Source organism: Hevea brasiliensis, chromosome 12 (assembly GCF_030052815.1).
Source record: "Hevea brasiliensis isolate MT/VB/25A 57/8 chromosome 12, ASM3005281v1, whole genome shotgun sequence".
NCBI lineage: Eukaryota > Viridiplantae > Streptophyta > Magnoliopsida > Malpighiales > Euphorbiaceae > Hevea > Hevea brasiliensis.
This window is the reverse complement of record NC_079504.1, coordinates 1,435,905-1,461,136: the sequence shown is the minus strand read 5'-3', so window position 1 is coordinate 1,461,136 and position 25,232 is coordinate 1,435,905. Positions and strand designations below refer to the sequence as shown.

At 40.0% G+C, this 25,232-nt stretch overlaps 4 protein-coding genes and 1 non-coding gene across 7 annotated transcripts; 3 read left to right on the top strand and 2 right to left on the bottom strand.

Annotated features, from left to right (window-relative positions):
- Window positions 1-282: 282 nt before the first annotated feature.
- Window positions 283-7,082, top strand: LOC110655883 (protein PSK SIMULATOR 2). 3 transcript variants are annotated; one of them, XM_021812366.2, is made up of 13 exons: window positions 283-732; window positions 828-1,124; window positions 2,212-2,537; window positions 2,626-2,718; window positions 2,816-2,906; window positions 3,872-3,965; window positions 4,829-4,926; window positions 5,316-5,385; window positions 5,637-5,740; window positions 5,819-5,935; window positions 6,068-6,144; window positions 6,301-6,345; window positions 6,451-7,082. In XM_021812366.2, exons 2-13 carry the CDS (start codon window positions 870-872, stop codon window positions 6,950-6,952), a joined length of 1,872 nt encoding a protein of 623 aa, XP_021668058.1. In that variant the 5' UTR covers window positions 283-732; window positions 828-869; the 3' UTR covers window positions 6,953-7,082. The 3 variants fall into 3 exon arrangements, with proteins under 3 accessions (XP_021668058.1, XP_021668056.1, XP_021668057.1); XM_021812364.2 differs by having other exon boundaries at window positions 284-732; window positions 865-1,124; XM_021812365.2 differs by having other exon boundaries at window positions 284-732; window positions 848-1,124.
- Window positions 7,083-7,151: 69 nt separating this feature from the next.
- On the bottom strand, window positions 7,152-7,258 carry LOC131171660 (small nucleolar RNA Z279/snoR105/snoR108). The gene has a single exon (XR_009142318.1). It is a non-coding gene; the product is annotated as a small nucleolar RNA Z279/snoR105/snoR108 (small nucleolar RNA).
- Window positions 7,259-7,585: 327 nt separating this feature from the next.
- Window positions 7,586-10,190, bottom strand: LOC110655854 (L-ascorbate oxidase homolog). The gene is made up of 8 exons (XM_021812319.2): window positions 9,840-10,190; window positions 9,645-9,754; window positions 9,319-9,571; window positions 9,142-9,244; window positions 8,695-9,046; window positions 8,243-8,611; window positions 8,040-8,118; window positions 7,586-7,947 (listed from the first exon to the last, which is right to left on the bottom strand). Exons 1-8 carry the CDS (start codon window positions 9,978-9,980, stop codon window positions 7,723-7,725), a joined length of 1,632 nt encoding a protein of 543 aa, XP_021668011.2. The 5' UTR covers window positions 9,981-10,190; the 3' UTR covers window positions 7,586-7,722.
- A 10,830-nt stretch (window positions 10,191-21,020) lies between these two features.
- LOC110655884 (chaperone protein dnaJ 11, chloroplastic) lies at window positions 21,021-21,768 on the top strand. The gene has a single exon (XM_021812367.2). It carries the CDS (start codon window positions 21,030-21,032, stop codon window positions 21,564-21,566), a length of 537 nt encoding a protein of 178 aa, XP_021668059.2. The 5' UTR covers window positions 21,021-21,029; the 3' UTR covers window positions 21,567-21,768.
- A 565-nt stretch (window positions 21,769-22,333) lies between these two features.
- LOC110655885 (ferredoxin--NADP reductase, leaf isozyme, chloroplastic) lies at window positions 22,334-25,020 on the top strand. The gene is made up of 9 exons (XM_021812368.2): window positions 22,334-22,615; window positions 22,697-22,931; window positions 23,042-23,175; window positions 23,338-23,416; window positions 23,776-23,867; window positions 23,996-24,073; window positions 24,171-24,233; window positions 24,330-24,564; window positions 24,642-25,020. Exons 1-9 carry the CDS (start codon window positions 22,511-22,513, stop codon window positions 24,707-24,709), a joined length of 1,089 nt encoding a protein of 362 aa, XP_021668060.2. The 5' UTR covers window positions 22,334-22,510; the 3' UTR covers window positions 24,710-25,020.
- The last annotated feature ends 212 nt before the right edge of the window (window positions 25,021-25,232 follow it).

Genomic DNA, 25,232 nt, shown 5'->3' with positions numbered 1-25,232 from the left:
TATAATTATATAAAATTCTATTTATGTGATTATTATTTGAATAAATTATAATTTAATTTTTAAAATTTTTTTATATGTGAATTTTAATTTTTATAATTTATTTTTTTTAAAATTAATTATTATAAATTATAAAGTCCTAAATGAAAATTAGGTAATCAGGTATGAGACTAATATTAAGGGAATTTTGACCTGTGAAAAGAGAAAAGCGGTAAAAAAAGAATATGGAAATCCAGGACAAAGAGTGGGAAGAGTAGAAGTCAAACACAAACACCGAACTCAGACGAGGCCAAGGTGGGCGGGGACGAAAGAGTTGATGTCAGCGTCATGTGTCCCCTTCCTCCACTCTCCACCACCTTCATCAAATCTTTACATTTACACAAACACCTTCAATTCATCACACTTTTTTAATTTAATTTAATTTTCTAGTATATTTTAGAATAGTCAATCCTTCCTTTAAGTTTCCTTCTCCCCTTGGCATTTTTCCATTATTCAATTCAATTTCAGTCAAAAATTCCATTCCAACGAGATTTCCATTGCTGCCAACGTAAACGCGTTCAATTTTCATTCACGCACGCACCAAAACTTTAATAATCTTCTTTATTATATTCTTCTTCTTCTTCTTCTTCTTCTTCTTCTAATTTGCTTCACACTGTAACTACTCTGACCTTTTCCTTGCCGTTGAACTTCAATCTCTTCTTCTTAATCCCATTTCCTTTCTTTCTCTCTAATCAGGTATGCTAATGCTGTTGTTGAAAAACTTGATTATCATTCCTTTTTTTACTATTGGATTGGACCCAAACAGAGTTGGGATTTTTTTTTTTCATTAGGAAATTATTTGAATTTGAAGGTATTTCCATTTTCCAGCAACGATGGGAGGGGTTTGTTCTGGAGGGACAAAAGCAAAGCAAGCTAAAGTTGCAGAGAAAAATTATGAGTTTTCTGGGAAGCCAAGCTCAATCAAGAGCTTTACCAAGCATAAAGAGAATTCTCGTTCCTTTACTAATAACGTCGATGATAATTTTGGCAAGACTACCACACCGCAGAGGTATAAATCCGGTGAGCTGTTCTTGTCTTTCTCAAGAGAACTTAAGCCGTCAACGCCTGCTAGGGGTGGAGCTGCCAAGGTATGTTTGGTTTTTATGATATTCTATTATTTATTGGTTATGGTTTACAATTGTTTATACGCTTAGGATATATTTCGAGCAGCTCTCTTTGTTACGTTAAAGTGGCAAGGAAATGTGATTAACCGGTTATTCCTGAATCAAGTGTCGATGAAAGAGAAATGGGATTCGCGGATTTCCCTAATTAATGCTCAATTTTGCTCCTTTTTTCTTTTTTTTCTTTTTTTTTTTTTTTTTTTGGGGGGGGGGGGGGGGGGGTGGGTTGTGGGGGTGTGGTTGTTTGCAAAGGCAACACATTAAAATAGCAGATTGGCGAAACAAGTCATTTACCCAAGTGTTGTGGATTGTTGCCATGCTCAGACATATTAGAAGATAATCTGTGTATGCATGATGGGTATTGAAGCTACAAGATGATATTTTCCTTATCTTATTGTCTCTAATCGCTATCTACCATATGCTGGATTGTTATCTAGATTTTCCTTTTGATCTCCTGTATAAATCCTTGTGGTCATCATTACAGTGGTGCATCCAACTCTAAGTGCTACCCATTTCATTGGCAATGACTGATGCCAAGGTCTTTGATTGCCGAGTCTTTCCTCCACAGAGTTGAAAAGATATGGTGATTGTCCAGTGTATGCAGCAAAAAGAAGAGACCCACTTCCATATGGTGAAAAAGATGCCAAAAAAAGCCTGCTGCCATAGTTTGCAAAAGTGTTAGCTAATTGATATGCCATGGCCTGTTTACTAAGATCATCATAGATTATTAATGTGTTGAATATTGCCATGGCACATCCAGAATTTGGAGTCAGAAATTGCAGAGGAAATGGAAGTATGTTCCATAATGCGTAGGGGTGTGAAAATGGCTAGAATTGATTCTGATTGCCTTAGTTTTAATCTAGGGATCACACAACATTCTCAAGAATGCTACCTTTGCACATATTTAGTGTTGTTTAAAATGTTAAACTGATGAACTCAAATCATCTTTCTGATGGTGGAAGACACCCTCTACTAGCATGTGACATATGAATTTCCCTGTTTGTTGCCTGGTTCTAGCTTTTTCTTATCTATGTTACGTTTTTCCTTTCTGTAGGATGGCCAGAGGAGTTCATTTATTGGAAAAGCTGGGGCTGTGAGCCTGAAAAAAGCAGTTGAAGTTTTAGACACTCTTGGCAGTAGCATGTCAAATCTGAATGCCAGGAGTAGCTTTGTCTCTGGCATGGCTTCTAGAGGGAACAGAATATCTATATTGGCATTTGAAGTAGCTAACACAATAGCCAAAGGTGCAAACTTATTTCAATCACTTTCAGAAGAAAATGTTCAATTCCTGAAAAAGGAGATATTACATTCAAAAGGAGTACAACAACTTGTTTCGACTGATGTGAAAGAGTTGCTAATTCTTGCTGCTGCTGATAAAAGGTTGTTGCTCATGGACATTAGTTTGCCTCCTCTTTTATGTCCAGCGTAATTGGCTTTTGACATGTCATATCTTACCTTATCTTTGTAGAGAGGAATTTGATGTATTTGCACGTGAAGTAATTCGGTTTGGAGATCTATGTAAAGACCCACAATGGCATGGCCTGGGTCGATATTTTACAAAGTAAGGTACAACTTTTGTGACGCAGTATTTCCTCGTCATTTTGATGATGTTTTCTAACGAAGAAATTATGTCTCTTGGCATGGTTGTAATACATCAGATTAGATTCAGAGTATTCCGCTGATAGACAACCTAGAGCAGCGGCAGAAACCACAATTCAGGAGTTGACTACTCTGGCTCAACATACCTCTGTAAGTTTATTTCCATATTTAACTAGAAGTTTTCATTTGTGTCAGTTTTTATGCTGCATTCTGTCTTTGGGGGATGCTGCTATTTATTGAACTAATGCCTATGCAAAATATCTTAGCTCAATCTTTCAAGTAGATGGGGGATATGAGGAGAATGTTAGTCATAGGATTAAAGCCGGATGGTTGACATGGAGACGTGCCACGAGAATTTTATGTGATTGCAAGATTCCCAATAAGTTGAAAGGAAAATTTTACCGTACAGCCATACGACTGGCCATGTTATATGGTAGTAAGTGTTGGGCAATGAAAGAGCCGTATGTGTCTAAGATGAGAGTTGTGGAGATGAGAATGTTAAGGTGGATGAGTGAACATACTAGACTAGATAAAGTCCATAAGGAGAGTATTAGAGAAAAGGTAGGAGTGGTGCCAATTGAAAATAAGTTGAGATAAGGGAGATTGGGATGGTTTGGTCATGTGAAGCGTAAACATACGGAGTCTCCAGTTAGACAAGTAGAGCATATTGGGTTAGAGGATAGAAAGAAAAGAAGGGGTAGACTTAAACTGACTTGGAAGAGAGTAGTACAACATGACCTAGAAGCATTACACATCTTCGAGGATTTAACCTAAAATTGTTTAGAGTGGAGAAAGAGAATCCATATAACCGATCCCAATAAATTTTTGGGATCAAAACTTAACTTAGTTGAGTTGAGTAATGATGCTGCATAATGCTGTTGAAAATCCATTTGCTTATTACTAAGGATTGTGAAGTGTCTAATTATAAGAAAAATGTCATTGACTGTTTTAAGACCCTTTCAGCATGTCTCATGTGCATTATGGACCTTCTGAAGAAAATACTATGTCGCTAATCTTTCAAGCTTTAAAGACATTTTGTGTCACACTTATTCTGCAGTTGAATGCCAGACTGCTTTGTATTTTCTATTATAAGAATATATGTTCTGCTTGTGCAGGAATTATATCATGAATTGCATGCTCTGGACAGATTTGAACAGGATTACCAGCAGAGGCTTGACGAAGTGGAGTCCTTACATCTCCCCAAAAAAGGTTAGTCATGGACAACCTTTTCTCTTCCAATGATTTTTCAGACAAGTGTGTGTCGGTGATTTAAGTGCATTTGCTTGCAATTGATCAGCAACATCTGAAGTGACTTTATGTGCATTGCTGTGTGATGTAGAACCACATGAACACTCAAAGGGAAAAGAATAAAATTCTTAGTTGTCAATATCAATAATAATAAGCTCTACCACAATACCTAGATTGCATAGGTGTTTATAAACTAATAAGTAGTCCTACTACTACTAGTATTAGGAATCCCAAAAGAGGAAAACACTGAATCAATACTAAGTAAGAAAATACTAAACCTAATAGAACTTTTTTAAACATTCCTAAATCATAGAAACCTAAACTTTCTAACAACAATAGAAAATTTGAATTAAATATCTTAATTTTACAATGAAAAATTAGATCACAATAATTCATAGTTCTATTTTCTTTGACTGCATCACTATGATATTGATTTAGGTCATGAGTTTTTTCAACATTGTGTTGCCCTGTGCTACTACACCAACACGCCTTCTCTACAAATTAACCATCAATATATTTAGCAACAAGGATACCTTCTTAACACTTAATAATGTGCTTTCATTGAAGAGAAATGAAGGGCGTGCCTCAATTGTCACTTCTGTCTTAATTGTATCATATTCCTAATATGCCTTATCTTTCCTGTTTTGATCATTATCTTTCTGAGTTGCTGGATAAAATTTTGTCATGGATGGGTATTTTATAACTGGTTTCTAGACAATTTTTTTCTTCTTTCTTCTCTGCTTCAGGTCCAATATCTGCTTGACTCCTGCTAAGCATACTGGAGCAGTTATATTATTAACAAGCTATTTTCTTCGTAATTGTAGGAGAGAGTCTCACAATTTTACAAAGTGAGCTAAAACAACAAAGAAAGCTTGTAAGGAGCTTGAAAAAGAAATCACTATGGTCAAAAAATTTGGAGGAGGTAAATGTTATTACTCATGAACCACTTGTTACTTCTTAAAAGTTACACCATGATTTCTGCATACTCCTATTGCAGGAGCGTATAATCATTTCATTTTCACTAATTTTTCTAGAACTCTTTTATAATTCTATTAATGAATTATTGGTAGTTTTGCTATTTTTCTGGCATACCATGGTCCTTGGATGTTTCAACCTTCATCAATTTGAGTAGAGGTTCTAGAATAGATGGGAGATGGAATTAAATTAATTATGATTTTAGATGGAAAATTTTGTTGATCATGGAGGGATGATTAGCATTAATTGCTATTGGCTTCCATAGGAGACCGCAGAGCGTATTACCGTAAATTAAACAATCAAATTATCTGATGACTATACCTTGCGTTTCTGCAGATTGTGGAGAAGCTTGTTGATATAGCTACCTACTTACACCAAGCTATCTTAGAAGCATTTGGAAACAATGGTATGCACCCATTATCTTATGTTGAAATTAGCAGAACATACATGCATGTTTGTGCATTTATATTGGCAGGAAATTTGATAAATTTACTTAATTTTTTTTTTTTTTTAATGCTTAGATTTGGTCATGCCTACAAAAACAATTTGCCAACATATGTGAATTTGCTTTTGTATATTATTCTGACCTTATTGGCTATGCATCATAAGGATCCTGGAAAGTGATAAATACTTACAAGGTTGCAAAACTAATGGCAGGTGTCAGATTGGCTAGTGAGGAGCCTGGCAAGAATCCTCAAACGCTAGGTGCATCTGGTCTCGCACTGCACTATGCTAATGTCATCAACCAGATTGACAACATTGTGGGTATACCGTTCCTTTCCTTTTTCCTTTTCCTCTTCTCAGGGGATTATTTTTAAAGAAAAATTGTATTTTATTAGGCATCTCGCCCCACCTCCCTTCCTCCTAATACAAGGGATAATTTATATCATGGGTTGCCTACCAGTGTTAAGACAGCTCTACGTTCCCGACTACAGATGGTTGACACTAAGGAAGAGGTATGCCTGCAAAAATCCTACAATCATCTTTCTTTTTAATCTTTGCCGTAGTGCTCAAGCATAATTGCTGCTTCTTCCTTGTGTTGCTTGTGCATGCACTTATTAGCTGCTTCCTACTATGTTTCTCTGCAGCTCACAGTAGCTCAGGTGAAAGCTGAAATGGAAAAGACTCTGCAGTGGCTTGTACCCATCGCCACCAACACCAACAAGTAGGTTGAATTTGTGTTTAAAATAAATCTCTCTGAACTCTCAAGTCAGGGTGGTCTTTATGACTTGTCTGTTTTTTTTTTCTTTATCCTGTTTCTCTCTAGAAAAGTGGTCACCATTATCTTTCATTTACAATTTCTTTTTGCAATTTGCTACAGAGCACACCAAGGTTTTGGGTGGGTTGGAGAATGGGCAAATACTGGGTTAGTTGACATTTCTTCCCATTCATCTCTCTCCTAATTTCTACTAGAAAATGATGCTTCATATTTGGTGGAATTAATCTTGATGCTGCTTGTTTTTTCTGATAGAAATGAATTTGACAAGAATTCAACAACACAGAACAACCTGATCCGCCTACAGACACTTTACCATGCTCACAAGCAGACGACTGACACATACATTCTTGAATTGGTGACACTGCTTCATCAGTTGATAAACTTAGTAAGAAATAGAGATCATGGTTTCAAAGCTATGCCAGTTCGATCTCCTACTCGGAAGGGACTGGTTTTCCAAACCAAGATGCAACAACTTTTATCCCTCAACTACAGTACTACAACCAACAGCGTTCAACTTTCTAAAGAAGACAGAGATTTATTAGACAAGGTGTGCAGGAGGAGATTGGTTCCAGGAATAAGCAAGAGTCAAGAATTTTGCACAGCCAAGAAAAGAGGTAAAGTCTGGGGATCCAGCAGGAGCGCTGGAAGTTCTCCAGTTAGGGAGATTGATACAAGACAAAAATTACAACACCCAAATAAATTGTACGTTATGGATGGCTTACACTCAACACCATGTATTAATTATAGGCATTGAATTCCCTGGTGAATTGTTTATTTTTCCTGTATATTCATTCGTCAAATTCTCATTCTATAGTATATTAACCCTCTAATGTATTGTGATGATTTGCATATAATGATATAAGATTAATATTCTTGACCACCAATGCCATGCCAAAATAGATCCTTGAAATGCAGTGGGATCTATGTCAAGTTTACTTTCAGAACAAGAAGTAGGGATCAGATGGTTACAAATGGGAGTGCCCGTGTTGTCGTAACTGGCATTGGGGCGGACACCCATCTCGCATCTCTATTTGCGAGAAATGACCACTCATCATATCCCGTTAACTGCCATGAAGGATCATGGTTTTCACCTGATTCTTTTCGCCCTTTTATAGCAAGGACGTCAACCCCTTCTCTTTTTTTAGAGTCGATGTGGGACAGAATGGCAACAAAGTACCATTGTTTGATGAGGGAATATTGAACCAATGAAGGTTTTAATTAAAATTAAATTTATATGTATTATAGCTGATTGATGTCCATCTTGATCAAGAATTAGGATCAGGCATAGAATAATTTTTACCCATTAAAAATACACCATAGTTTTATTGATTTTAAATATAACAGATAACAGGCTTGTACATACAAATATCAAGAAAGCAATATAATCTTTCAATCAAAATTCTATGCTGCATATATTAGAGTAAAAAAAATTAAAGATTATTAAATTTAAATCCATAAAACCAACTTTTCTACTGAAATCCCAAAATTTTAATCTCTAATTTTACCTATACAAATAAAAAAAATCTAAAGAACATAATCATGGTAAACAGTCCTTCCACATAAAATTGCATTTTCAGGAATTGGAGCTTCATCTCTTGCAGAAACTTTTGATGGGTCCGTCTCTGTACCTTCGACTCTTATGTAGAGCTGTTGTCCGAGATAGGAGTTCACTGCATCCTGTGATCTCAGATTCCACATTCCTCTGTTATCCAACTTCACCAATATTGCTGTCCACGAGAATGGATAAACCTGCCACAAAATCACAATCAACAAATTTTATTTTAATGGCATTGTGATTAGAATTAGAATTAGGATGGAGAGTTATGAGGAGGAGAGACAACCTGAACAGTGGAACGAGAAACAGCATCAATCATATTATATGTTGCATTTTTGCTCTCATCCCACATACCAACATCCATGCTGCAATTAACATTCACCCATATTTTGTTAAAGAAGGATACCATTAGAGCAGAACCAAATCAAATTTATGCATTTTCAAAGCAGAAATGAGAATAAAAAACTGAGAATAATTAAGGAGACTCACCCAACTACAAAAAAGTTATAGCCATCAAGATGCCATGACTGCAAATACTCAGAAGGATTTTGGAATACAATATGGAAAAACTCGTGGTCATTAGCATAAATAACTGATGTCCCAAATACCGGGGAATTGTTTGGATTTGGTCTGTCAGAAATGACTCCAGGCTTGAACACATCGCTGATTTGGAAGTAGTCTGCCAGCTTTAGTGGCGTGTCTGGCTGCAGAAACGACACCCCATTGATCGTGAACACCTCTTTGTTTCCATCAAACATCACACCATTCTCAAGGACCAGTGTACGTGACACATTGATGCTTCCGTAGTGATAGGAACCTTGGGGATTTGGCCTAGCAGCTCCTGCTGACAAGTCCCATCTGATAAAAAAAAAAAAAATCAAATCACTATCAAAATGAAAAATATATATTCCTGTCGTGTGATTAGAATCGGTAATATGTACCTCATCGAGCGAGCTTGATCAAGGGAGAACTGATAATCCCTGAAGAATGGTCCCAAGGGAAGGGGACCATCAGGATCCCCTGCAGAATCTGGATAGCGAACGATACCGACACCAAAAAGTTCAGTATCGGTGAAGCGAGAACTAGCAACCATGTAATAAGACTCCCCACTGGTGTTCTTTGCCGTGACTAGGACTGAGTAAGATTGGCCAACATGGATGTCTAAACTATCCAAGTATTGTTCAACAATGTAGGACCCTTCTGTCTCCACCAAACGCAGAATATGACCATAAATTCTGAAATTCAAGGATGCTTTCAAGCCTACATTTGAAATTCTTAGCCTGTAGGTAAACCCTGCGATGCAGAAATTAAGGAAGACCCTAGACTTGGTTATGAAAGAATAACGAGTAACAAATTGAAAATTTATGCACCAAGGGTTGCGAACTCACCTGGTTCAAAATCCAAAACTGCTTGATTAGGTCCAAGTCCATTGATGAGAATTCCATCAGGCGAGGGCAAAGATTTCCCGTTATCAAGGGAAGTCCTCAAGTCCTGCAAAAAAACAATTGAGTATGAAACAAGGCTATGATCAGGGATAGACTATGTTCTGATGATAATATTTATACCTGGTAATCTGCATTATACCAATCTCCAATGAGCACATCAATATCTGGAATGGGAATAACATCACGATTGTTCACGCGAATAGCACCATATCCACCAGCAGATTTCTGCAGCAAAAGTGAAGGGTAGTAAAAGAAACTCCCAATCTGATCCTTAATCTGAAAACTGTACGTCCAATTAAATCCAGGCTGAATGGGGCAGTTGGTCCCTTCCACTCCATCTTGCCACGAATTCCTCCTAAGCTGCACTCCATTCCTACATCCAACGGGGTTCATTAGGAACTCCGAGACCTTATAGCCCGAAAGCACTCCAGTTAATTATAACTTACCATGTCATCAGAAAAGGATCACTCAAGTTGTTATGGATATTAATATTCACAACATCGTTGGTTGTAGCGTTCAAGAGTGGTCCTGGGAACTGATCGTTGATTACGATCACCTGATATATATCATAAAAACACAAGTATAAATGAACAAAGCTTAGTTTACATTGTCGAACTGAGCAAGGAAGTGAAGATATGTACCTGTTTGTTAACACCCAGAGGAGCTCGATCAGAAAGACTGACAATCCACTCATAATGATGGGAGTCGTCAGCGTTAGCTTTAAACGATGTTGTGAAAATGCAGAGGAAGAGGATTCCTGCTATGCACTTGAAACTCCTCATTTTTTTTTCTCTCTGCCTAGCTAATTTGCAATCTCCTTCTTATAAGAAACTTGAAGTGAAAAAAATTTCACGTGAAATAGAATTCCCAAACGATTGAGATACAGAGGGTTGCAGAGTTCTGCTCAATCTCTGAGTGTATATTTACCTTTCACTACGTAATTTTTTTTTTCTTTTTCATATTTTACTACAGTCTTCACATCAGTTTTAAATTCCTGTCTTATTTATTTATATAGGATTAAAACCTTTATCGAAGACAGGTTATTCATGAATATAACGCCGGTACCACATATAGAGCTTGATTTAATAAATAAATAAATAAATAAAAATTTTCTTGGATTCTTTTCAAAGAATTTTCCCTTTTATGATTTGTTCGAGTCTTGGATAAGCACTAACCTTGCTTATTACTTGGCTTGCAAGAACTCTGATGAATTCATGACAGTAACGATTAGGCTCGCCACGTTTCAATTTGTGTTGGTACTAAATTGGTTAATTCAGAATTAAAATTGGATTAAAACTGATCTGCATTGTATTATTTTTTATTTTCTTTAATTAAATTAAAATTAATCAATTCCCTCTAAAAAAAATTATAATTAACTGATTTAATTTGATTTAATTCATAATTAAAATTATAATTAAAAAATAAAGAATTTTTGTCACGACCCAACCTATGGGCCGGACCGGCACTAGGACCTGGGCCAGCCTAAAGCCTCCGAGGCCCGTAGTAAGCCTAACTGTTCATTTACCCAATTCTAAGGCCCATTTGGGCCCAATTTCAAGAAAACAAACGGACAGAGTCCGGCCATAAAATGGACTTTCCAACGGGGAGTTTTCGACTCACCCGACCTGTAAACACAATATAGTCAATTGGGGAGCTCAGCTCACCCTCCACATACTCATCAACATAAAAATAAATGGGAGCTCAGCTCCCTCATCCAATCCATCAAGCATGCATAGCATTTTTAGTTTACAGGTCCAACATGATAATAATATTACAGACCAAATTCAAATAATTACTGCTAACACATGCGGAAATTCTAGGAGTAATTAAAATTACACAAATATTGATAAACAACCTGCGAGGTAGAAAAGCAGGTTAACCCAGAACAAAATATCCTCCTGTGGCCTGTAAAAATTTTTGAACAGGAGTGAGCGTTCGACTCAGAGAGTAAAATATCAATTTTAACCATAATCTCTATAACTATCTAAAACTCATGCAACCTGTGGAATGAAATGCAACATCAGCAATAAATTCACATCATAGCATCAAAAAGGTAATTTGGAGCACTCACGCACCCTGTAGCATCAATCATAACATATGGGAGCTGATCCCCTATACAGCTCTCTTAAATCCAACCTGGTGCCAGCGAAGAACTCAAGCCGGACTTTCGCTTAATAAACCAAATCGAGGGTCCCAGCGAAGAACTCAAGCCGTGACTACCCCTCGAAGGATCGGGTCCCAGCGAAGAACTCAAGCCGTGATTACCCGTCCTATCCATAGTCCACACCACATCACACGCACGCCAACGCACGCACACTGCTCCAAATTACCACAACAACATCATGGCACTTTAACATTTATCAATGCATCATAAATCGTGCCTAGAGTTTAACTACATAAATATATGCATATAAGTGATGCATGGGCATGCTGAACATATAATAATATCGAAATTACAATTAAAATTAATATTTTACTCACAGACTTGATGACAATCACTGTGGCGGCTGGCGGAGGAAGAAGGTCATCGCTCACGACAATTACATTACATCTATTTAATAAATTTGACTCAATACAAACAAAGAAAAGGTCAAGTCGCCCTAAGTCGTGTAGAAAATCCGTAGTCTCCCTATACCTAGGACCTACCCAACCCGCAAAAGGGCTAAAAACGCACTTCTATATTCACAATCCATATGTCAACTGTTCAATCATATCACACAGCCTCCGGGCCCATCAAATCAATCATCCATCACAATACGCAAAATTTCAATTTAGTCCTTATTATTGATCATTTTTGCAAAACGCCCAAACAAGCTCTAAAAATTATAAAACTTGCCCCGCGATCCTTAGCAATATTACTAAGCTATTGCAAAAGAATCGTAATTTTCTAAGCTACCACGAATATTTTATGGATTTTTAATCCTATTTAAGCACTAGAAAATTACGAAAAACAAGGTTCGGGTTTACCTTTGCCGATTTCGACTTCGAACGCTCCGACATCTCGACAATGGGGCTAGCGGAACCTCGGTCCAATTCGAGACTTTTCCAGAACGGTCCATGCGCCCGAAATTTGCGCACTGTCAATCGTCGAATTTCCGCGAATCGAGGATACCTACACGAAGCCCATAACACGGGGGTTAGTACATAAATTTTTTCAGAATTTTCTAAGCTCATTTAATGGTCGAAAATACACTGCGAAGTTCCGTGGGACCCACCGAAAAACGGTGTCGGAAAAATTCGAAATTTATGTCGTTGCGAAGCTCTCGACGAATGGAGCGTGCTGGTGGCCTCGGTTTCCTCGTGGGATTCACGGTTTTCGAGAAATTTAGCCCAAAAGTCGAAATGGGCTAAATCTTCCCGAGCAAAAATCGGACAATCCGCTCGATGGATTTCGGCGTTCTTGGTGTCTATGGAAAGCTCTCGCCGAGTAGATAATTTTGGACATAAGACCTGGTCCAATCGGTGGCCGGATCGGCCGAATTTGGCCGGGGAAGCCGAAATGCCGCGCGCGCGAGGAAGGGAGATCGCGAGCGCTTCCGTTGCTCAGGCGGCTACCGGGACAGTGGAGGGGCGCCGGGAGGACGCAGGAGGCGGGCCGTGGCCGCAGGGAGGAGGAGAGAAATGAGAGAGAGAAGAGGGGAGAGCCATCGCGCGCGGGAGAAGAAAAAGGAAGAAGGAAAAGGGCCGGTCTGATTCGACCGGTCCGATCCGGTCCGGTTCGATTCGGCCGGTTCGATTCGAAATACAAAATTTTGAATTTTTACTCTGCCTCGGGACCGAAAACAAGGTCCAAAAATTCCAAAAAAAATTCCATAAAACTCAGAAAAATACGTAAACTCCAAATATATTTTTAGTTTTGCCACGTGGTCTTTAAATTAATTTTTAAAAATCATCAAAGTTTATATTTTCGGAAAATCGAACCCGATTTTTAAAATCCGAAAAATTTCAGAAAAATTCCTAAAATTCAAATAAAATTAAAATACAAAAAATACTCATAAATAATAAAATTTTGGGGTGTTACATTCTTCCCCCCTTACAGAAAATTCGTCCTCGAATTTTTACACAAGGCAGAATAAAGTACATGATTATACATTGAACAGGTAAGGGTACTTGCTACGCATGTCCCGTTCTGACTCCCAGGTGCACTCTTCCACTGACTGACTCCTCCACAAAACCTTAACCATAGGGATCTGTTTTGATCTCAGCTGTCTCACTTGGTAGTCCACTATGGCTACAGGCTGCTCCTCAAATGTCAAGTTTTCTTTTAGCTCTATCACATCCGGCTGCAGTACATGAGAAGGATCGGGAATGTATTTCCTGAGCATGGAGGTGTGAAACACGGGATGAACGTGAGAGAGGTTGGGTGGTAGCTCCAACCGGTAGGCAACTGCTCCTACTCTATCCGTAACCTCAAAAGGTCCAATATACCGAGGTGCCAACTTGCCCTTCTTTCCAAATCTCATGACTCCCTTCATTGGAGAAACCTTCAGGAATACATAGTCGCCCACTGCAAACTCCACATCCCTCCGTCTGGGGTCTGCATAACTCTTCTGTCTGCTGAAAGCTGTCTTCAGTCGTTCCCTGATTAAAGGAACTACCTCTGAAGTGTACTGCACTAGGTCTACATCATGCACCTTCGCTTCCCCCATTTCTCCCAACACGGAGGAGACCTACACTTTCTTCCATATAGTGCCTCATAGGGTGCCATCCTATCTTTGGAGTGATAATCGTTGTTATAGGCAAACTCCACTAAAGCTAGGCTCATCCCATTGACCTCCAAAATCCAAGACACTCATGCGAAGCATGTCTTCCGATGTTTGGATTGTCCTTTCGACTGTCCGTCTGCTCGAGGGTGGAAGGTCATCTTGAAGTTCAAGCGTGTGCCAAGAGCCTCTGCATCTTTCTCCAAAACCGAGAAGTGAATCGGGGCCCTGTCGGATATTATGGAAGCGGAACTCCATGAAATCGACTATTTCTCGAATGTAGAGCCGGGCATACTTGCCACGAATATGTAGCCTTCACGGGTAAGAAGTGAGTGATTTGGTCAAGCGGTCTACAATTACCCATATCGAATCATATCCTCGCGTGGTACGAGGCAACCTTGATCACAAAATCCATAGTGATTATTTCCCACTTCCATTGCGGGATAGGGAGCTCTAGCAGCTTCCCAGACGGTATCATGTGTTCAAACTTAACATTCAGACAAGTCAAGCACTTGGACACAAAGTCTGCAATGTCTCTCTTCATGCCATTCCACCAATAGCTATCTTTCACATCATGGTACATCTTGGTGGAACCTGGGTGGACACTGTACAGTGTATAGTGTGCCTCTCGCATGATTTCATTCCTGAGGTTGTCCACATCGGGCACACATATCCTAGAACCTTGTACTAGGGCACCATCATTGGCAAATCCAAACTCACCACCTTCACCTTGCTGTACTCTTTCTATGATCTTCATCAATTGTTGGTCTCTGTGCTGGGAAACTCTAACTCTGTCCCTCAAGTCTGGCCTCACTGAAAAGTGAGCCAACAATACCCCCTCATCTGAAAGATCTAGGATTAAACCTTGATCCATCAACTCATGTACCTCCTGAATCAATGGTCTCTTCTCTACTGAAATGTGCGCCAAACTGCCAGAAGATTTTCTGCTCAAGGCATCTGCTACAACATTGGCCTTCCCAGGGTGGTACTGGATGGTGCAATCATAGTCTTTCAGAAGCTCCATCCATCTCCTCTGTCTCAAGTTTAAGTCCCTTTGTTGGAAGATATACTTTAAACTCTTGTGGTCGGTGTATATCTCGCACACTTCGCCATACAGGTAGTGTCTTCAGATTTTCAGTGCAAAGATTACAGCCGCCATTTCCAAATCATGGGTGGGGTAGTTCTGCTCATGCCTCTTCAGCTGCCTTGAAGCATAAGCCACTACCTTTCCATTCTGCATCAAAACACACCCTAGGCCAACTCTGGAGGAGTCACAATACACGGTGTATCCTTCACCACTCACAGGTAGTGTCAACACAGGGGCAGTGGTTAGACACTCCTTAAGCTTCTGGAAACTCACCTCACAGTCATCTGTCCAAATGAATGGAACATTCTTCCTGGTCAACTTAGTTAGGGGAGCCGCTATCCTGGAGAAATCTTGTACAAAATGCCTATAGTAGCCAGCTAAACCCAGAAAACTTCGCACCTCAGTGACTGTTGTAGGCCTAAGCCAATCAGTTACAGCTTCAATTTTCTTGGGATCCACTTGAATACCGTCTCTAGAAACCACGTGTCCCAAGAATGAGATGCTTTCTAGCCAAAATTCACATTTCGAAAATTTGGCGTATAGCTGGTGCTCCCTCAAAGTCTGCAACACCATCCTCAAGTGCCACACGTGTTCTTCCTCGGTCCGAGAGTATACCAGAATGTCATCTATGAATACGATGACAAAACGGTCCAAAAATGGCTTGAACACCCTGTTCATCAAGTCCATAAAGGCTGCTGGTGCATTAGTGAGTCCAAAAGACATCACCAAGAACTCATAATGACCATATCTTGTCCTGAAAGCCGTTTTGGACACGTCCTCATTCCTGATTCTCAATTGATGGTAGCCTGACCGCAGGTCTATCTTGGAAAAGAATCTAGCTCCTTGGAGCTGATCAAACAAATCATCGATCCGAGGAAGTGGATACTTGTTCTTCACAACGATCACCTTGTTCATGCGTAGTCGATACACAAACTCAACTACCCATCATTCTTTCTCACAAATAGAACAGGAGCACCCCAGGGTGAAGTTCTCGGACGTATGAAACCCTTGTCCAAAAGCTCCTGTAGTTGCTCTTTCAGCTCTTTCAATTCTGCTGGTGCCATCCTGTAAGGTGGCATGGATATGGGGTTTGTACCCGGAATAACATCAATGCAGAACTCTATTCCCCTTTCTGGTGGCAACCCTGGAAGCTCTTCAGGGAAGACATCCATGAATTCTCTGACAACAGGAACATTTTCCATGCTGACACCTTCTACAGATGTATCTCTCACTAATGCCAAATACCCTTGGCATCCACGCCTCAACATTTTTCTAGCACTAATTGCTGACACCAAGTTATATGGAGCTACGCTCCTGTCACCATCAAAGCTAAACTCTTCCACACCGGGTATGTGGAAATACACCTTTTTATTCCTGCAGTCTAAGGTGGCATAGTGAGTTGACAGCCAATCCATCCCCAGGATTACATCAAAATCCATTACTGGTAGAGGAACCAAGTCTGCTGGGAGGATCTTTCCATCCACTACCACTGGGCTACCCGGAAAAACCATATCTACATCTATGTTGTCACTAAGTGGGGTAGCTACTGACAAAGGGCACTCTAAAGTTGTAGGGTTTCTACCCAACCTCATGGCAAACACAGGGGAGACAAATGAGTGCGTAGCACCCGGATCTATCAAAACACGAGCCTCATAAGAACAGACCAGAAGAATACCTGCCACAACTGCATTTGAAGCTTGAGCATCCTGGTGGGTCAGGGTGAAAACCCGAGCTTGACCCCTACGAGTGGCGAATCCGACATCGACTTCTACCTCTGACCGCCTCCAAATCCACGTCCCCCTTGTCCTCGGCCTGTTGGCCATCAATCGATCGCTGCCATGTTGGAAGCGCCCGGATACAACTGTCGAGGAACATTCGCAACAGAACCTTGTGACCCCATCTGTGGCTCGCTGAACACGGGGCATTCCCTAGCAAAGTGACCTGGTTGGCCACACCTGAAGCATACTCCTGATCCCATCAAACAAGGTCCTGAATGTCCTCTTCCACATTGTGCACAAGGTGCCAAGGAGGATCCTGAGCCAGACCCAGAACTGCTGTACCCCGAACTATGACCACTGCTGGATCCGTACCCTGGTCTGAATCCTCGTGGTTTGTGTCTAAAACCACTTTTCTTGTTCCTACTCTTTCCTCTGTAATTACTCTGGCCACCACTATCCGGAGTACCCATGGAAGGGACACCTGAGGAACCCTCTGCTCTGTTTTTCTTTGCTCTTCCGCTGTCATCTACAGCATAACTGATCTCAATCTGTCTAGCTCGGTCAACCACCACATCAAAAGATTGATCAGACATCATGGCCAGGTTTGCATATCTCCTGTCAAGCCCCTTTAGGAATCTTTTCACCTTCATAGTCTCTGTAGATACTGCTGTAGGGGCATATCTGCTCAATTCCAGAAATTCTGTAGCATATTCATCTACTGCACTGCCATTCTCGTCTTAAGGCCTCAAAGGCCTACCGCTTCGATCTCGAAACTTTCTCGCACAAACGGTTGATAAAAGTTCTACAACCGAGCCCATGTCAAACCCTCCATCCGGTAACACGTAGTCATTCATCCATTGCCTAGGCATGTGCCCCATGACGTGCTGCATACACTCTATCAATCTTCTATCGACCAATCAGACTGCTGCTCGCTGCGCAGAATCCAAAAACCGATATGCATCGTCGACACATCATAAGTACCAGGCAACAACTTCATGAAATTTATGATCTGTATGTAAGATTTCTCTCTTGGTGCGGTGGGCTGCTGCGTGGAGGGTGGACCATATCGCGCCATCATGTCGATGGTTCTCTGCAGACGGCTAGAGTAGGCGCCATGGGGTCCATAGGACCTGTGCCATGAAAGATCGTTTCGAGCGTGGGTAGCTGCTCTTCTACTTGAGCAGCTCTAGGCCTCCTACCCCGCCTCCTCGGGGCAGGCGCCTCATCCTGTGCTGACACATCGCCAGCACATCCGCTCGTGCGATGGGCGCTCTCGCTTCTACGCATTTTCCTGAAATTCAGCAGCATTAGTCCACAAAATTCAAAACTGCACATTACACAGCTCTATAGACTCATATTTATACATAACATATGGAGCAGAAACTAGAAGCAAAGATGACAATGCAAGACGAATGTGGACCCTATATTTCCACATGTGACTCCTAGTAGACTCTTCCCAACACTTTAGACAACATTCCCTAAGAATCTGGAGCCTAAGCTCTGATACCACATTTGTCACGACCCAACCTATGGGCCGGACTGGCACTAGGACTGGCCACCTAAAGCCCCGAGGCCCGTAGTAAGCCTAACTGTTCATTTACCCAATTCTAAGGCCCATTTGGGCCCAATTTCAAGAAAACAAACGGACAGAGTCCGGCCATAAAATGGACTTTCCAACGGGGAGTTTTCGACTCACCGACCTGTAAACACAATATAGTCAATTGGGGAGCTCAGCTCACCCTCCACATACTCATCAACATAAAAATAAATGGGAGCTCAACTCCCTCATCCAATCCATCAAGCATGCATAGCATATTTAGTTTACAGGTCCAACATGATAATAATATTACAGACCAAATTCAAATAATTACTGCTAACACATGCGGAAATTCTAGGAGTAATTAAAATTACACAAATATTGATAAACAACCTGCGAGGTAGAAAAGCGAGTTAACCTGAACAAAATATCCTCCCGTGGCTGTAAAAATTTTTGAACAGAGGAGTGAGCGTTCGACTTCAGAGTAAAATATCAATTTTAACCATAATCTCTATAACTATCTAAAACTCATGCAACCTGTGGAATGAAATGCAACATCAGCAATAAATTCACATCATAGCATCAAAAAGGTAATTTGGAGCACTCACGCACCCTGTAGCATCAATCATAACATATGGGAGCTGATCCCCTATACAGCTCTCTTCAATCCAACCTGGTGCCGTGAAGAACTCAAGCCGGACTTTCGCTTAATAAACCAAATCGAGGGTCCCATGAAGAACTCAAGCCGTGACTACCTCGAAGGATCGGGTCCCGGAAGAACTCAAGCCGTGATTACCCGTCCTATCCATAGTCCACACCACATCACACGCACGCCAACGCACGCACACTGCTCCAAATTACCACAACAACATCATGGCACTTTAACATTTATCAATGCATCATAAATCGTGCCTAGAGTTTAACTACATAAATATATGCATATAAGTGATGCATGGGCATGCTGAACATATAATAATATCGAAATTACAATTAAAATTAATATTTTACTCACAGACTTGACGACAATCACTGTGGCGGCTGGGCGGAGGAAGAAGGCTGTCCCGGCTCACCTGACAATTACATTACATCTATTTAATAAATTTGACTCAATACAAACAAAGAAAAAGGTCAAGTACGTCCTAAGTCGTGCCGAAAATCCGGCAGTCTCCCTATACCTAGGACCTACCCAACCCGCAAAGGGCTAAAAACGCACTTCTATATTCACAATTCATATATCAACAGTTCAATCATATCACACAGCCTCCCGGCCCATCAAATCAATCATTCATCACAATACGCAAAATTTCAATTTAGTCCTTATTATTGATCATTTTGCAAAAGCGCCCAAACAAGCTCTAAAAATTATAAAACTTTGCCCCGCGGTCCTGAGCAATATTACTAAGCTATTTCAAAAAGAATCATAATTTTCTAAGCTACCACGAATATTTTATGGATTTTTAATCCTATTTAAGCACTAGAAAATTACGAAAAAACAAGGTTGGGTTTACCTTTGCCGATTCGACTTCGGGAACGCGCCGACGCCCGACAATGGGGGCTAGCTAGAACCTCGGTCCAATTCGAGACTTTTCCTAGAACGGTCCGTTCGCCCGAAATTTCTGCATTGGCCAATCATTCGAATTTCCGCGAATCGAGGATACCTACACGAAGCCCATAACACGGGGGTTAGTACATAAATTTTTTCAGAATTTTCTAAGCTCATTTAATGGTCGAAAATACACCGCGGTTCGTGGGACCCACCAAAAACGATGTCGGAAAAATTAAATTTATGTCGCGCGGCTCTCGGTGAATGGAGCGTCTTTGGTGGCCTCGGTTTCCTCGTGGATTCACGGTTTTCGAGAAATTTAGCCCAAATGTCAAATTGGGCTAAAATCTTCCCGAGCAAAAATCGGACAATCCGCTCGATGGATTTCGGCGTTCTTGGTGTCTATGGAAAGCTCTCACCGAGTAGATGATTTTGGACACAAGACCGGTCCAATCGGTGGCGGATCGGGATTTGGCGAGGAAACGCCGGCGAGGAAGGGAGATCGCGGGCGTTTTCGCTCGGTCACGGCCGATACCGGGGCAGTACGGCATGGGAGGACGCAGGGAGGCGGGCGGCCGCGGAGGGGAGGAGAGAGAAACGAGAGAGAGAAGAGGGGAGAGCCATCGCGCGCGGGAGAAGAAAAAGGAAGAAGGAAAAGTGCCGGTCCGATTCGACCGGTACGATCCGATCCGGTTCGATTCGGCCGGTTCGATTCGAAATACAAAATTTTGAATTTTTACTCTGCCTCGGGACCGAAAACGAGGTCCAAAAATTCCGAAAAAAATTCCATAAAACTCAGAAAAATACGTAGACTCCAAATATATTTTTAGTTTTGCCACGTGGTCTTTAAATTAATTTTTAAAAATCATCAAAGTTTATATTTTTGGAAAATCGAACCCGATTTTTAAAATCCGAAAAATCTCAGAAAAATTCCTAAAATTCAAATAAAATTAAAATACTAAAAATACTCATAAATAATAAAATTTTGGGGTATTACAATTTTGATTATTAAATTTGATTTAAACCAATATCCAAATCAAAATCGGAATAAGGTGACTGTAAAGTTCAGATTCTTATCCACCGTTTGTTAGCTGAGTCAGCACGTGACAGATCCGAATACCCAAAATGGATAAGCCTGAGCTGTAATTCGCTAACCAAGCCCAACTAACCATGGTTAAGAAAAGCCCCAACCTCGTTATAAATTAATCACTCATTCACAGCCAAAAGCAACAAACACAGTGTGATGAATTTTGATTTGAATATGGCCTCCGCGTCTTCTCTTGCCCCTCTCAGCTCCTCCTCTCCTCATTTCATTGGCTCACGATTGCCCATCGACGGTTCCCGTTCACAAGCCCCTCGCGTCAGCTTCCGTCCACTCCGTGTCTCCGCCGCTTGCTCCACCACTGCCGAGAGAACAACAACACATTCCCACATTGCATCGCCAGGATCGCTATACGAAGTCCTTGGGATTCAGACGGGCTCGACGTGTCTAGAGATCAAGGCTGCTTATCGGAGACTGGCAAGAGTTTTGCATCCTGATGTTGCAGCTAACGGTCAAAAGGAGGAGACGACGTTCGAATTCATAAAAATACACGAAGCTTATGAAACTCTATCCGATCCCGAGAAACGGGCTGATTATGATCGTTCACTATTCTGGTGTGGCCGGCAGATGAGTTCTCCGTTTGTGATGTCGGCGGCTGCAACCAAAATGGGAAGTTATTCAGCTTCTGGCTTTTCCGGGTATACAAGTCGTAAATGGGAAACCGATCAGTGTTGGTAATCGACACTGAAATTAATTCATTATTGAGAATGGTAGATCTAATTCTTAATTGATTAGGATAGTAGAAAAAATAGTAGGCTTGCGGGTATTGTTGCTGCACTAATGTAAATAGCTGAAGATTGATTCCAAACTTCTGTAACACGAAAACAGGCGGCATTTTTTCAGCCTGTTCGATGAATTTAATGCAACTATTCTTACCAGATGTGGCTGCTTCTTTACTTCTCATTTCTTTCCTCCCCTTTTTCTAACAAATATGGATTGAATTTTTGTGTTAAAACAGCAATTAGTTCGAACAGCAATTAGTTCAAACAGGCCTCAAGCTGGATGATGAAGCTGTATTTTTTTTCACCATTTTAGTATTAATTCATCTTAGAGAAACTGAAAATGTGGAGGCTTGGGCGGTGTCCCCAAAGTTTCTGAAACGAGATGCAAGTCGCTGATATTTGGGTTGAGTGGTTATGGAATCAGACCTATTATGGCCCACGAAGGTTGGCCCAAGTCCGGTCCATTAGTCATCCGTTAAAACTAGCTTTAACTTTTTTTCATGAAACAAAACTAGTCTTAATAATACTTTTCTTTATAATATTAAAATATTTTAAATCTAAATTAAATGCAAAAAAAAGGGACAAGAAATAAAATCATTGTAAAAAAAAAAAACTGATTGGCAAGTTCGTAAAGTTTTTTTTATTTTTCAATCCAAGATTTGGTACAATATGATTTAGGATAAATAATACATGGAATTATCTTCAATGGAATCTAAAAGCATGCACAACCGAAAGCACCAAGTGCCACAGCATTTTGTCCTCCAATTCTCATCCACTCGCTCTATGATCCGCTAACACATATCTCTCTTCCTCTTCCTTTTTCTTCTTGTTTCGTCCCTTTGTTTTTTATTCTCCTTCCTAACCTCATAGCCCCTTCTCCCCTCTCTCTGAATCTTGACCATGGCTGCCACTGTAAATGTTGCAGTTTCGCTACCTAAAACCAAGTCATCTTCTCTTCCAACCAGAATCTCCAACATTAACCCAGAAAAAATCAGTTTCAACAAGGTATCAGCTTCAAACTACAATTATATACAGTAAGGTTCCTGCTTATTAACTTATGATAATCCTTGAGTTCTGTTGCTGTAGGGTTTCCTTTGCCCCAGAAATGTCTCTGCCGGTGGGAGAAAGGTTACTATAAGAGCTCAAGTCACCACACAGGCTCCTGCTAAAGTAGAAAAGGAGTCGAAGAAGATTGAGGAGGATGTAGTTGTCAACAAGTTCAAGCCCAAGAATCCATACACTGGGACATGTCTTCTCAACACCAAAATTACTGGTGATGATGCCCCAGGAGAAACCTGGCACATGGTCTTCAGTACTGAGGGTGACACTTCTTCCCCATTTAGAAATTAAATGAGTAACAAAAAAAAACTTTCTTTTTATCTAACTGAATTCTTTGACGGGCATTGATCATTTGGAAGTTGGATGATGCAGGGGAAGTACCATACAGAGAAGGCCAATCCGTCGGTGTCATTCCAGATGGTATTGACAAGAATGGAAAACCGCACAAGCTACGATTATATTCTATTGCCAGTAGTGCTCTGGGAGACTTTGGCAATTCTAAAACTGTATTACAACGTGCACATTATTGTAGTTCACTATTGCAATGGAAATTAGGCTTTAGCCGATATGAATTTTAATTTTATTTGAACTTAAAAAAAAAAAAAAAAATTCTTGGTTTCTTTGTAGTTTGATGTTGAAATTAATCTTGTTGAGCATGCACTTGGTAGGTTTCTTTGTGTGTCAAAAGGCTTGTCTACACCAATGAACAAGGAGAGATTGTGAAAGGAGTCTGCTCGAATTTCTTGTGTAAGGATTTATATGCATCCTTATTCTCTGGGTTAGAATATATGCAGTTGTGTTTAGAAGAATAATTTGACATGTTCTTGTTTGTAATATTGTAAAAGCCATCTAGAGAAGAATGCCAGAAAAAGAATTCTAATTTTGCCAATTCCTTTATTTCAGCTTTCTAGTCATATTTCCAAAATTTTGTTGACTGCTAAATATCAGAAATATTTTCCATAAATTGAATTTCGCAGTTACTCATAGATAGCATAAATGCAGTTTTCCAGTTTCCAACTTCTATTTGTAGAGTTCTGCAAATAGTTCACAGTCACAGACTCACAGAGTCTCTTATCATTTGACTGCACTGTTCCTTTTCTTTCCAGGTGACCTGATGCCTGGGGCTGAAGTTAAAATCACAGGACCTGTAGGAAAAGAAATGCTCATGCCAAAAGATCCAAATGCCACAATCATTATGGTAGGTCTTGTAAATCCAGCTTAATAATCCGCAATGTGTTGGGACTAATCAAATACTTTTTCCCCCTTGTCATTACTATTTTATTTATTTGGTCAATTGCTTGATTTTGTTCTGTTTCCTTATTGCAGCTTGCAACTGGAACTGGAATTGCTCCTTTCCGGTCATTCTTGTGGAAGATGTTCTTTGAGAAACACGAAGACTACAAGGTAATTACAAATTTAAATACCAACAAATGGCCAAACCCTGAAATGCCAGGCTAAGAAAAAAATTAAGAATGACACTTGATGAACATTTTTAATGCAGTTCAATGGGTTGGCTTGGCTCTTCTTGGGTGTCCCAACCAGCAGCTCATTGCTTTACAAGGAGGCAAGTTAAATAATCGGGTCTTCAATCCAAATTTTCTCTTCTTTTCTTGAATATGTGTATTAAACTCAGAACGATTTGTGCATGCTACACAAACAGGAGTTTGAGAAGATGAAGGAGAAGGCCCCAGATAACTTCAGAGTTGATTATGCTGTGAGCAGAGAAGAAACAAATGAGAAGGGTGAGAAGATGTACATTCAAACCCGAATGGCACAATATGCAGAGGAGTTATGGGAACTACTCAAAAAAGACAACACCTACGTCTATATGTGTGGGCTGAAGGGAATGGAAAAGGGGATTGATGACATTATGGTGTCTTTGGCCTCTAAAGATGGTAGCTTATATAACCAACCAGTGAATTTAAATTGATGCATAAGTAAATTTGATATGAAATTTTACCCTTCTTTTCAGGCATTGATTGGATTGAATACAAGAGATCGCTGAAGAAGAGTGAGCAATGGAACGTTGAAGTCTATTGATTTTGCTGATTTCTTCTGGATAACGTAGATATGTAAATTTCCCTGCATTTTTTTTTTTGATAATTTATTCTCCTATTTTTCTTCTTTCTCGCCATGAAACAAATGTATCGGTATATTCAATGCCAGGAATGATTATCGATTATCGATCACACGGTACATTTGCTTGATCGATCAAATTCACACGTTGCACTTCTTTAGTCGTAGCATCCTGGAGCACTTCAGTGTATAAAAATTCCTGAAACGAAACCGAGTTTGGCATTGAAAGTATCTATAATTCTTAAGTAGATCTAGTTTATTACCTTTTTTGTAAATTATTCTACAAAATTTTTATACGTTAGTATAATATTTGATGAATAACTTATTATTAATGTGACATGATAATTATTATAGATAAATATATAATTTATTATTAATAGTTTTTGAATTGTGATAATATAAAGAAATTTTATTTATTGCTAATTAAAAAAAAAAAAAAAAGCATCCAAATGCACAATACAAAATCTCAGACCCAGCAAAGGAAGCC